The sequence below is a fragment of the Argopecten irradians genome, chromosome 9 (assembly GCF_041381155.1).
Source record: "Argopecten irradians isolate NY chromosome 9, Ai_NY, whole genome shotgun sequence".
NCBI classification, from domain to species: domain Eukaryota; kingdom Metazoa; phylum Mollusca; class Bivalvia; order Pectinida; family Pectinidae; genus Argopecten; species Argopecten irradians.
In genome coordinates, this window is record NC_091142.1 from 6,804,724 (window position 1) to 6,817,901 (window position 13,178).

Sequence of the window (13,178 nt, forward strand, 5' to 3'; positions counted from 1 at the left end):
AGATTTCCGTTTCAATTTTAAATTTTGACTTTTAGTTACCAAGTTTGAAGTCGAAAATTTTAAAAGATTGAAAACAAGAACAGGAAATACACTATTTTGTTGCGACGCACCTGCGCCTGCGTACTAGGTGACTTTACGTGGCATCCTGTTGTGGACGAGCATACGTGTTGACACAAAGCCGGTATATAGGTAGTCAAGATGAACTTTTTACCTAATTTAGTGACTTTATTAGTCTCTCTTATATCAATTAAATCTATAGAATGTTATTTCGTAAGTATAGATGCACATGCCGAGGAATGTTTCTTCGATAAAGTGACTTCAGGGACGAAAATGAGCCTGATGTTTGAGGTGGCGGAAGGTGGATTCCTGGATATTGATGTGAAGGTAAAAGACAAGACAGCAAAAAGACCAAATAAAAATCGGATTGTTAAGCACACATTGCATGATTTAGATTTAATACCCGTTTAAATCGAGGATATAACATATGCATGTAGATATTAAGGAGGTTTGCGAAGTATAAGATTTTTACCTCCTTTCACAAAAGAGTTCTCCATTCTTATAGTATACATGCAGATGCATGACAGATTGCCTGACTGTCAGTTTGTAAACCATAGGTACATATACTTAATAGTGTTTAACGGAACATTTTATTCCATGTTCAACAGAACATTGATACCATATCAGGGGTTAAATATGTAAAAGGAGCTAAAATAAGTTATAATTTTCATACCTAAATTCTGAGGAAAAGCACCAACTTGCATGTTGTATATAAAATCACTAACTAGCTTGATTATAATCCAATATATTTTCAGTAACAAATCCATATGTACTCCAATCTGGCTATATCAGCTGGTATTCATGAGTAGTAGTCCGCTAAAACTGACCATAATCGCAGGCTCAAAATTCTGACTGATCGCCTGTTTATGGTCAGCTACCTACTGCTCTTGAAAAACCGGGGATTGTAGTACAAATCTTTTCCTAATTTCAAGGTATACAGGCCCATGAAATTTATTGAGTATGAAAATTACTTTTAACATGTGTTATATGTTTTTCTGATTAAACCAATTATACATTTTGTCTCCTCAGATTTATGGACCAGATGGCAACGTTATCCATCAGGGTGACAGAGAATCCAATGGTAAATACACATTTGCTGCCCACATGGATGGCGTATACAAATACTGCTTCAGTAACAAGATGTCGACGATGACCCCTAAAATCGTCATGTTCACCATGGATCTTGGAGAGAAACCTAAAGAGATGGATACAGGAGATACTGACGGTAAGCCTCAAAAGATTGAATGTGATAAAGCTTCAATCAATCACTGTAATTTTCTTTTGAGTGCAATTTACTTGCGCGAATTTGGTTATCAGAGTAAATTTATATGTAAATTTATCTTCACAAATTAATATCTAAACCATAAATATTGAAAGGAATTTTCACAGAAGTTTTAAATCCGGGAATATTTATCTTTGCAAACTTGTTTTGAAGTAGAAATCACAAAATTATGTAGGCGCGAAACAAAGTTGGTTTACTGTACCTGAATGCAATATATATATTTATTGCTTGTTAATTCTTGTATAATTTTAAAGAATTTGCTGAATTCTGTATAATTTTGTATCATATTTAACTGTTTTGCACTTGAAGACACATTTGGACTCTCCTATTTCAAAGTCTGGAACAGTTCATTATGAAATTTCAGGGATGATTGAGTAGATGATGAGCTTTTGGCTATAATGCGACCTGTACACAGTAAAGGAGGATGGCTACAGGCCTACTGGGCCTCTTGTCATGATAATTTCTAAGCTCAAATGAATTAAAAGTTTAATGTCATTTCATTTTTCAGCTAACCACCAGAAGCTTTCAGAGATGATAAATGAGCTGTCAACATCCCTCACTGGTGTCAAGCATGAACAGGAATATATGGAAGTCAGAGAGAGAATTCATAGAGCAAGTAAGTTAACTACAAAATCACTTTCCTTTTTAGAAGTTTATTATTAGACAATATTTATTCTGTCATAGTCTAATAAGATGGTTCCATGCTTTTCGTGTAATTTTAGAGCAGATTTTACATGAATATGTAGACAATCTTCAATTTGGTTGGATTCTATGTTGACATGTTACTATATTATATGTCTTATCTATTTGAGCAATGCCTTGAAATGATTCATATTTAATAATGACAGCATTGTTGACAGGTTTTTTCTCATCAGCTGGTGTAATTGTGAAATTGTTGGAATAATTGCCAAAATTGTTGAAACCAGAGTATTTAATTTTGATCACAAAAAGCTTTATGTTGTTCAGTTGTGTCAGTCAACTCATTCAATCCCCCCTGAAAACACATTTAGGCTCTTCTAAATCAAAGAATAGAGGAGCCCATTATGAAATTTCAGGGGTGAATGAGTTTGTACTGAATTACTGTAAAGCCTGATCATGAATAAAACATATGTAATATGAATATTTCAAATTAATCAAAATTAAACTTGTAATTCTGCTCTACTCTGATGCTCTACATTACGCTCCACTACAAGATCTAACAACTCCCAATTCAGGGTCACCTCAGCATGACCCCTATGTTTAGCCAATCAGCGTGTCGCCTATGAAATCTTGACTTTTGTGTGATTGAATCTCTTGAAAGTATAAACAGCTACTAGTACGTTCCAAGAAGTTTCGATTTTAGGTCAGGGTTCATGTTAATGTGACCCCGAACAGCCAGTTGTTTGATTTTGTATTGGAGTGTATATCATAGAGCATCATAGTGGAGCAGAATTACACATCTGATTTAAATTATATTGGCATTATTTCTAACAATATTTTACCATGTTTATTTCAGTAAACGACAACACCAACTCTCGTGTGGTTTTATGGTCATTCTTTGAAGCCTTGGTGTTGGTAGCCATGACACTCGGACAGGTGTATTACCTCAAAAGATTTTTCGAAGTACGACGAGTCGTGTAGAAAGGACTCTTTAGATAGGATGTTCATGTTTCCAAGTGTCCTTTTAGAATGTTTAATGCTAGCACATGGCTAGGAATCTTCACGTGTTCAACATCAGAAAAGTTTTAAAGAAAATTAGGAACCAATTGTCACCAGGGAAATTTTACCTTTGATAAAGTAATACTATGGATTAAAAACCAAGTACATGTACTATTATTAAATGTAAAAACTTTGTAATTAAATAAAGAAAGAACATGTGAGGCAAAATTCAAGATGTAATATAGTTGACTGGAAAATATTTGAAATTTGTAAAATTACATCAATTTTTTTCTGATCATCATAATTATATAACCTTTTGGACAAATACATGGTACATGTATAAATGAGAAGGCTAATTAGTGCTAGTCAAACAAAGTATATTTTCCTCAAATTAACATTTGATTAATTATTACATGTTATGTTGAGGTTTAATTTATTTGAAGAAGAATAGGTATAAATGAGCCAGTTTCAAAGCATTTGCAGATTTGATGATATATACCACAGTATTATCAATGGGTACATTTAATATTTTATGTACATTATTTGTGTGACTATAACATGTAAAATGTGTTTCATCTTCTAAAAAGAGATTACGAAAAATATCTCCAAGAAAGCCAATTTTTAGTAAAAAAACTGTCAAAAAGGAGACATTTAGGTACCTTTTTTAAGCCTAATCTTGTGGAAATACTGTTTCATGTATTTTGGATATTATTTTCTTAGCCATATAAACTACAGAACAAGTATAACAAACCAAAATTTAAAAAGATATAATATGGCTTAACAGAAATTTTGTATTTAATATTCTGTCTTGTTCTAATTTATGTTTTGTTAGGATTTAGTAATTACAAATTCTTGTAAGTTTTCTAATATGTATCAGGATTCATCACAGTCCCCAATTTTTCATCAAAACAGAACACATCAAGTTGATGACTGTGATTGCATGAGTGTACTTGTAAATGGTAGAGAGATGAGAGAGAGAGTGTGAAGATATCGTAGTTGAGGTTGTCTCCCTTGCTTAATTTTCCTATCCCTGTGATGTGGTATAAATTTTCTTGCTGTTCCATGGTCGTGGGATTTTTATTTAGTTATTAAAAAATAATCCCAAATCCTAACTGCCCTGTTTGTATAAGAAACAACATTTATTTATGAGAATTACAGTCCCTGGAGGTAGAAGTTTCAGGATTAATTTCATACAGCAAAATATATACATTTTATCATTATTAGCTCACCTGGCCCGAAGGGCCGGTGAGAGTATGTCATGGCGCGGCGTCCGTCGTCCGTCGTCCGTCCGTCGTCCGTCCGTCGTCCGTCCGTCCGTCTGTCCGTCAACATTTCCTTTAAATCGCTACTAGTCATAGAGTTCTGCATGGATTGTAACCAAATTTTGCCACAAACATCCTTGGGAGAAGGGGAACAGAACTTGTATAAATTTTGGCTCTGACCCCCCCGGGGGTAGGAGGGGCGGGCCCAATAGGGGAAATAGAGGTAAATCCTTTAAATCGCTACTTGTCATAGAGTTCTACATGGATTGTAACTAAATTTTGCCACAAACATCCTTGGGGGAAGGGGAACAGAACTTGTATAAATTTTGGCTCTGACCCCCCGGGGGCAGGAGGGGCGGGGCCCAATAGGGGAAATAGAGGTAAATCCTTTAAATCGCTACTTGTCATAGAGTTCTAAATGGATTGTAACTAAATTTGGCCACAAACATCCTTGGGGGAAGGGGAACAGAACTTGTATAAATTTTGGCTCTGACCCCCCGGGGGCAGGAGGGGCGGGGCCCAATAGGGGAAATAGAGGTAAATCCTTTAAATCGCTACTAGTCATAGAGTTCTACATGGATTGTAACTAAATTTTGCCACAAACATCCTTGGGGGAAGGGGAACAGAACTTGTATAAATTTTGGCTCTGACCCCCCGGGGGCAGGAGGGGCGGGGCCCAAGAGGGGAAATAGAGGTAAATCCTTTAAATCGCTACTTGTCATAGAGTTCTACATGGATTGTAACCGAATTTGGCCACAAACATCCTTGGGGGAAGGGGAACAGAACTTGTATAAATTTTGGCTCTGACCCCCCGGGGGCAGGAGGGGCGGGGCCCAAGAGGGGAAATAGAGGTAAATCCTTTAAATCACTACTTGTCATAGAGTTCTACATGGATTGTAACTAAATTTTGCCACAAACATCCTTGGGGGAAGGGGAACAGAACTTGTATAAATTTTGGCTCTGACCCCCCGGGGGCAGAAGGGGCGGGGCCCAATAGGGGAAATAGAGGTAAATCCTTTAAATCGCTACTAGTCATAGAGTTCTACATGGATTGTAACTAAATTTTGCCACAAACATCCTTGGGGGAAGGGGAACAGAACTTGTATAAATTTTGGCTCTGACCCCCCCCCGGGGGCAGGAGGGGTGGGGCCCAATAGGGGAAATAGAGGTAAATCCTTTAAATCGCTACTTGTCATAGAGTTCTACATGGATTGTAACCAAATTTGGCCAGAAACATCCTTGGGGGAAGGGGAACAGAACTTGTATAAATTTTGGCTCTGGCCCCCCGGGGGCTGGAGGGGTGGGGCCCAATAGGGGAAATAGAGGTAAATCCTTTAATTTGCTACTAGTCATAGAGTTCTGCATGGAATGTAACCAAATTTGGCCAGAAATATCCTTGGGAGAATAAGAACTGAGTTTGTATAAATTTTGGCTCTGGTCCCCGGGGCAGGAGGGGCGGGGCCCAATAGGGGAATTATAGGTAAATTCTATAAATTGCTACTTAATTGTCCTAGAGTTTTGTATGGATTGTAACTAAATTTGGCCACAAACATCCTTCGGGGTAGGAGAACAGAACTTGTATAAATTTTGGCTCTGACCCTCAGGGGGCAGGAGGGGCGGGGCCCAATAGGGGAAATAGAGGTAAATTCTATCAATCGCTACTTCTCATAGAGTTCTGCATGGATTGTAACCAAATTTGGCCACAAACATCCTTTGTGGAAGGGGAACAGAACTTGTATAAAATTTGGCTCTGACCCCCAGGGGGCAGGAGGGGTGGGGCCCAATAGGGGATTTAGAGGTTAATATTAAAATTCCTTCAGAAAAGAAACAATGAACCTGTATTCAGAAAATTATTTGGCATTACAAACCAGGTGAGCGATACAGGCCCTCTGGGCCTCTTGTTATTATATCCGGCGATGAAGGTATGTTTTATTTTAATCCGTGTAAAGGAAATTCTTTTTCCTTTGAGCTGTTTTGCTTTCATTATGTATGAGTGAGGGTTTTGGTGCAGATTGGGTGATTTTGTATGCGAGAACGTGATGAGTATAATTCATTCTTTATGAAAGATAAGAATAATCTTAAGTGACGCTTTAATTCTGGAAATGAATGGCTCATGACATGTGTAGTTGTCATATTTTGTTAGAAAAACACTGATTTACATTATATCTGTTGGTCGAAAGACAAGTTAAAATGATTATAATACAAAAAAACAATTTAATTCATGGCAGTGAATTCCACATTTAACAATTGTTTGTTTTTTTTTGGCTGACTTCGATATCATTTGTTAATTAGTAAACAATGTATTTTAAAATAGCAGTTTGGTACGATTAGGTAAATTTATATACATTTACATGTTCCTAGTCATTTCCATGTAGAAATACAAAACAATTGCTTAATAATTCTCTCCACGTAAAAACATCTGTCACATAATATATAATTTGACAGCTGAATTATTACAAATGTAAATGAACAATATCTGGATAACTTAATTTCAAAACTATAACATATCACTGCAATATTACAGAAAATTTATATCATTTTGATTGCAATGTTTAATTAAAACAATGAGGGTTTTAAATGAAGTTTGTGTGTTGTACAAGAGTCTCATCGAGGCGTCTAAAATGTTCTGACACCAGGCAAGCATATCTGTTCAATATTTGTTCTCTCTGTGCATATTCTGATTCTATGAGTGTGAGTGTTTTCTCCCAAAGAGTTTAGATGTAATTATCTGAAAATGGTGAATGTGAAATAAATTTCAATTTTCAAAACTACAATGCATTAGTTTTTGTTATTGATTACTCTCGAGTTTTTGTTTTTTGAAAAAAAATGCAAAGGAGGGCATAATTCTGTCAAGCTACAGTAGACACTTCAATAAAGCAGTCTACAGAAGATGTTGGAATAAAATACTGTATAAGACACAGGGACCCAACAAAAATTTCTAGCCAAGAGTATTTATATATATATACATGTATTATAGTATACTATAACATACATGTATATATATACTGTTTGTTAGAAATTTGTGCTAGGTTCCTGTGGTATAGCAGGTTATTTTTGGGGGTCAAATCAATTTGAACTAAAAACAAAATTAAATTCTAGCAGTTTTAAATTTTTGCGAACCAGCTTTAAGCTAAATGTATCACAACCATTTCTTAAAGATGCTCCACCGCTAACAAATGGTGTTTTTTCACTATCAAAAACAGGATCAGACGATTTAGTATTTTTCTTCAGTTACAAAAGTTACTTGATTAACACCATTACCACCATTGAATAGTTAGAGCTTCTAATTTTACTTAAAGTTTAAAATATGTAAAATAATTAATAGCATCCCGAAAAAATTCCGTGGCACTATATCCTATATGGATTGAAGAACTGATTGCGTATGCACCAAAGGCGAAATAAACTATTTCATATTGTATTTTGTGTTAATTAGGCATATATATACACGACTAAACACCAATTGTTGTTCAAATGATGAATATAATTTATGCTCTGTCGGCGGTGGAGCATCTTTAATATTTCTCGAAATTGAGAAAATATCATATCTGTGAAAATAACCACAGGGACCTGGCACGAAAATTTTTAACCAACCGTATACATATATATAGAGAATACATGGTTAGTATCTTACAATACAAGGTTTATTTTGGTGCGAGACTTAGGAAAGCCGAGATGACGAGGCTTTGCCGAGTCATCCCGGCTTTCCGTGTCGAGCACCAAAATAAATCTTGTATTGTAAGATACTAAACGTGTATTCTGTTTATCCTGCAACCATTTTGGCATTCAAAATGAAAGCAAATTGACAGTTATTTACTTGGTTTCGTTCGAAGAGAGACGCTTCCTTGATGCGGAGGTAAAGATTCATTCAGTAAACCGAATGAGAGTGTACTTTTTACTGCCGTGGGAAATAAATAAGCACATTCACAAACAGTATCCGTAATTCTATTCAGTATGATACATCGCTCAAACAAAATGAAAATATTAAAAAAACAATAAATACCTATTAAAGAATTATTTTGCAATACATACCTTTGCCATGAGCCAAGAAAAAGACAACACCGCCATACGAGATTTTCGATAGCGTAAAAATGACGTCATTCCGGTGAATGTGACATCACGTTTTAGCGGGACTGAATGACGTTCCATTCACCGGAAGGTTCAAGTTCTGTGTCAAGTTAGAAAAAGTTCCGTCAGATATGGAACAAATTCATGTGATCGTATTGACGGATAAAGCATTCGTATTGACGGATAAAGCACAAGTTTATCCGGCAGTAGTTATCGGTCAGTATGTGGGACAGTTGCAGGATAAATATATATTCTATAATATGTATGTATACTGTTGGTTAAAAATTTTCATGCCAGGTCCCTGTGAAAATAACCAGCTACACAGTATACCATCAATAAGCAGTCATTCGAGGGACCCAACAAAAACTTGCTGTCCTCTTTTTTGACACTTTCACTCCATAAAGTTTAAAATTTATCCTTGTGATTGCAGCAGCAAGAAAATATAATATGCAAGATATGGTCATTGAATCAACAATTTTATTGGTAAAAGAATTGTATGATGTACCACCTACATTTTTTTTTCAACACTATAATTAAATCAGTATCATTATTACTTTTAAAACAAACATGTAAATACTGAAATATGGTAATGCACATTTTATGGCCAATTGGACCTATACTACTGTATTACCGTTATTTATGGTCTCCCATATACACCAGGGCTAATCGTACAAACCGGGCTATGCTATTTACGCTCGGGGAAACACTCTTTTTTTCATAGAAGTCCCCTGTGTAATAGAAATAATACAGTTATAACAATAACATTCTTCAAGAAAAAGTCACCTAATCATTGAAATCTGTGATAATTTTATGAACTCAGAATCCAATCTTAGCAGCTCTGTCTCTCCTCATTTATATATATATGTTTGAATATCTTAACAAAAATCACACTTTTTTTTTAATCATGATATCACATACTCATCTGTATTGTGCGTGAAATACAGGAGAAAGTGTAATACAAATAAACAACAATTTTGCTTTTATGCATTGGTGAAACACTAGTGTTCCATGGGCAACTTGTATATTTGGATTCTTGGCTGTGATTTGAACACCGCTCAAATATTTATATGCTTCCCCAGTACTCCAACAATGATAGAGGTAAAGCAAGACTAGACTTTTGAAACATTACATTGTATCAACAGTCAGCAAAATAATGTTCGATAAATTAAAAAGCCAACCAGTCAACTATCATGTTATGGGAGAAGCTCCCCAGAAGACTTCTTCTATGTAAAAAAAAAACCCAACTTTTCCAAACATATATAGCGTAGCCCGGTTTGTACGATTAGCCCCGTTGATATATATATATATATAATGGTACCACCTCATCCTCGGTGCAAATATATAGTGTCGCTTATTTGACTCCTGATAAATGTGGATTTATACCTGGAACTGAGCATGGTACCACTTAAAACACTAATCATCATCAGAACTATCTCCGTCACTATCGGTCGACTCTAATACATCACTATCATTGGACTGTTTATGCTGAAGTTGTTTGTGGATCTCAAACATGACCACACTTCCAGCCACTGCAGCATTCAAACTTTCCACCCCGTTGACCATGGGTATCATAACACACTGACCATACAAGTCATAAGCTAGTTTATGGGCCTCCATACTGACCCCTGCGATCTCACCACCAATCACCAGTACTGTGTGGTCAGCCTTTGAGAAGTTCACATCTGAGAAATTTTTCACGGGAAGCGGGGCATGCCTGTACTGTCTCACCTGAGCTGGATCATCAAAACTTGTGTTTGAAACTAGGCCCACTTCGGGATCATCTTCATAGTCATTTTGATCATATCCGAGTGTATCTATCACATTTTCATCGTCTTCTGGGTCGGTATATTTCTCAATTCTTTTGTCGGTTGGCCGCCGCTTGTCTGCTAGGTAAATACTTGATCCAACAGGTATGTAGTTTTCTACATGGTTCCAGGCAACGTTGCGATGAAATGGAACACGGAAATGAGCGCCAGCTCCAGATCTCAACACCTTAGGTTCCCACATATCTACACATTCTGTAAAAAAAAAGAAAAATATCATAATATATTATATATTATTTTAAACAAAGAAGAAACATCTCCTATCCATATGAAAATGGGAACATGTACAGGACACTAGAGGTGGCACATAAAAACAACTTCGTATAAATTGTAGCAGCACAACATTTTTGATATTGATAAATAATTACATGTACCAGGTAATACTGCTTTCAATAGCAGGAAGTATATCGGTTCCTGTCAAGTTTCATACGGTCAACATAAAATTTTTGCAAAATAAGTCATACTGTGTATTGTATGTCTTTTTTTTCTTCTAAAAACATCAACAGTTAGACCAGAGGGACCTGTGTATGTTAACTCAGTAACCCCTGAAATTTCATAATGGACTGATCTAGTCTTTGATTTGGAAGAGCCTAATGTGTTTTCAGGGGTGAATGATTTACCTGTGTACATTAATTCATTTACCAAGAATTTCATAATGGACTGGTCTAGTCTTTGATTTTGAAAAGCCTAATGTGTTTATAGGGGTGAATGCGTTAAGTAACTACAATTTTACCTTTCATAGCTATGATTCTCTCACATCCCACTGCCGCCGCTGAGCGAATCAGTGTACCCATGTTTCCTGGATCTCGAATCTGGTCCAGGACGATTGTGAGTGGAATCGTGGTGCGGGGTTGTAAAAACACCTGGCCATCTTCCGGCATGTGGAATAATGCTGAAATAAATGTACATAGGCTTACAGTGTAACACAGGATGAAATGTTTACTATAGAGTGTTTCTAAGTTGAATTGAGAAGTCAGACATATTTAAATTATCTCTACATAGGTTTAACTTCTTAATTGAAAATATATTGTAGGCTAAAATAAAATTACAAAACTCATTCCATTGTTCATTTTAATATTTAAGTTGGATATCTCTAGAATATCTCAGCTGTGAACTATATACCAGATTATCTCCGCCTTTGAATATCTCGGCTGTGAACTTGAATACCAGATTATCTCCAATTTGAATATCTCTCATGTGAACTTTTATACCAGATTATCTCCCCTAGAATATCTCAACTTTGAACTTGTATACCAGATTATCTCCCCCTAGAATATCACAACTCTGAACTTGCATTACAGATTATCTACCCTTGACTATCTCAGCTGTGTCCTTGTTCAACAGATTATCTCCCCCTTGAGTATCTCCACTGTGTACTTGTACACCAGATAATCTGCCCTTGAATATCTCAGCTGTGTACTTGTAGACCAGATTATTTCCCCCTTGAATATCTCAGCTGTGTATTTGTACACCGGATTATCTCCCCTTGACTATCTCAGCTGTTAACTTGTACACCAGCTTATCCCCCTTGAATATCTCCACTGTGTATTTGTACTCCAGATTATCTCCCCCTTGACTATCTCAGCTGTTAACTTGTTCACCAGATTATCCCCCTTGAATATCTCCACTGTGTACTTGTACACCAGATTAGCTCCCCTTGAATATCTCAGTTGTGTATTTGTACACCAGGTTATCTACCCCTTGAATATCTCTCATGTGAACTTGTATACCAGATTATCTTCCCCTAGAATATCTCAACTCTGAATTTGTATACCAGATTATCTCCCCCTAGAATATCTCATCTATGAACATGTACACCAGATTATCTCTAGAATTTCCAGAAGCAAATGGAATTTTGGGAATTTATCTAAAATTTGAAATAATTTCATATTCAGCCTTGTACACCTTAAAAAAAGCTCCTGGTCTAGTCATTTAGCAGAAATCTTACCAATGACATCAGGGACCGAGGTAACATCAGACCAATTGTTTAAATGCTTTTCCTCGACTCTGAATATAGGTACTTCTTGGAGAAGTTCTTTAGGTAATCTCTGCAATGCAACAAAGTCTTTGAAGTAAATAGACTTTGGAACGCCACCGGCTTGTAAAGCATCACTGATCAACCTGCTCCCTTCCAAGAGAATAGTTCTGTCTATTTCTCTGTGCTTCTTAGATCGTGCAGCTCTCATCAGGACACTGGAATTTAAAACAAACAAGACTTTTTAGCAATTTTCAGAGATTAAATTTTCAAGAACAGGGAAATAATACACCTGACTAGAAATTGAACCCAGGTCTCCATTGCGAAAAATGAGTATTTACCAATGGCAATGCAACTGAGCCAAAGAAGCATGCTCTGTCAGCTGAGTCAGAGTGAATGAGACCGTTGTTAACACTATAAACCACACCGACTAGGTCCTTTTACACAAGTAAACTAGTAATTGAGATTTTAGTCACAACATTTCTTACCCAACTTTTTTGTCTTTGGACCCAAGAACTGTATAATTCACGCCAGAATAAGTGTTCTTAATGACCCGTTCGTCTTGTCGTCTTTCATTCAATGAATTTTTCCCATAGGACTGCTGACTTAGTTTTGTCTGTTTCTTCTGTTGTGTCTTTCTGTCCTTTTTCTGATGAATATTGCTCATCAGATTATTTTGCCAATCAGAGTTCTTTTTAGGTGAGCCGTATCTTGAATTTCTTTCCAGATCGTACAACGAATCATTATCAACTGATGATTTTCGAATTCTTGGAAGTGAGTCTAAGCGATCAAAGTCCTTCTGTTGGCTAAGATTATTTAGTACCGGATCCTGTCTGTCAAAATCCTGAATTCTATCGCGAAATATCATTTTATTGTCCAATAATTCTCGTTTTTCTTCGTCAGCAGTAAGAACACGTACTGGGGTCCGTCTAAACCCTCTTGCATATTTTCTACATAGTTGGTTTACGACACTCAGATGCGATGTTTTAGTTCTAGATATTAAAGTCAATTCTCGTCCGCATGTTTTCATCATGAAGGCAGCCATCTTGAAATTATTGAACGACGTTGTCGAAGCG

The 13,178-nt window shown here is 36.3% G+C and overlaps 2 protein-coding genes across 2 annotated transcripts; one reads left to right on the forward strand and one right to left on the reverse strand.

Annotated features, from left to right (window-relative positions):
• Nucleotides 1-123: 123 nt before the first annotated feature.
• On the forward strand, nucleotides 124-7,013 carry LOC138331258 (transmembrane emp24 domain-containing protein 2-like). The gene is made up of 4 exons (XM_069278771.1): nucleotides 124-384; nucleotides 1,087-1,282; nucleotides 1,848-1,955; nucleotides 2,835-7,013. Exons 1-4 carry the CDS (start codon nucleotides 199-201, stop codon nucleotides 2,957-2,959), a joined length of 615 nt encoding a protein of 204 aa, XP_069134872.1. The 5' UTR covers nucleotides 124-198; the 3' UTR covers nucleotides 2,960-7,013.
• Nucleotides 7,014-8,764: 1,751 nt separating this feature from the next.
• On the reverse strand, nucleotides 8,765-13,162 carry LOC138331259 (rRNA methyltransferase 3, mitochondrial-like). The gene is made up of 4 exons (XM_069278772.1): nucleotides 12,591-13,162; nucleotides 12,076-12,320; nucleotides 10,861-11,019; nucleotides 8,765-10,322 (listed from the first exon to the last, which is right to left on the reverse strand). Exons 1-4 carry the CDS (start codon nucleotides 13,145-13,147, stop codon nucleotides 9,718-9,720), a joined length of 1,566 nt encoding a protein of 521 aa, XP_069134873.1. The 5' UTR covers nucleotides 13,148-13,162; the 3' UTR covers nucleotides 8,765-9,717.
• Between the last annotated feature and the right edge of the window lie 16 nt (nucleotides 13,163-13,178).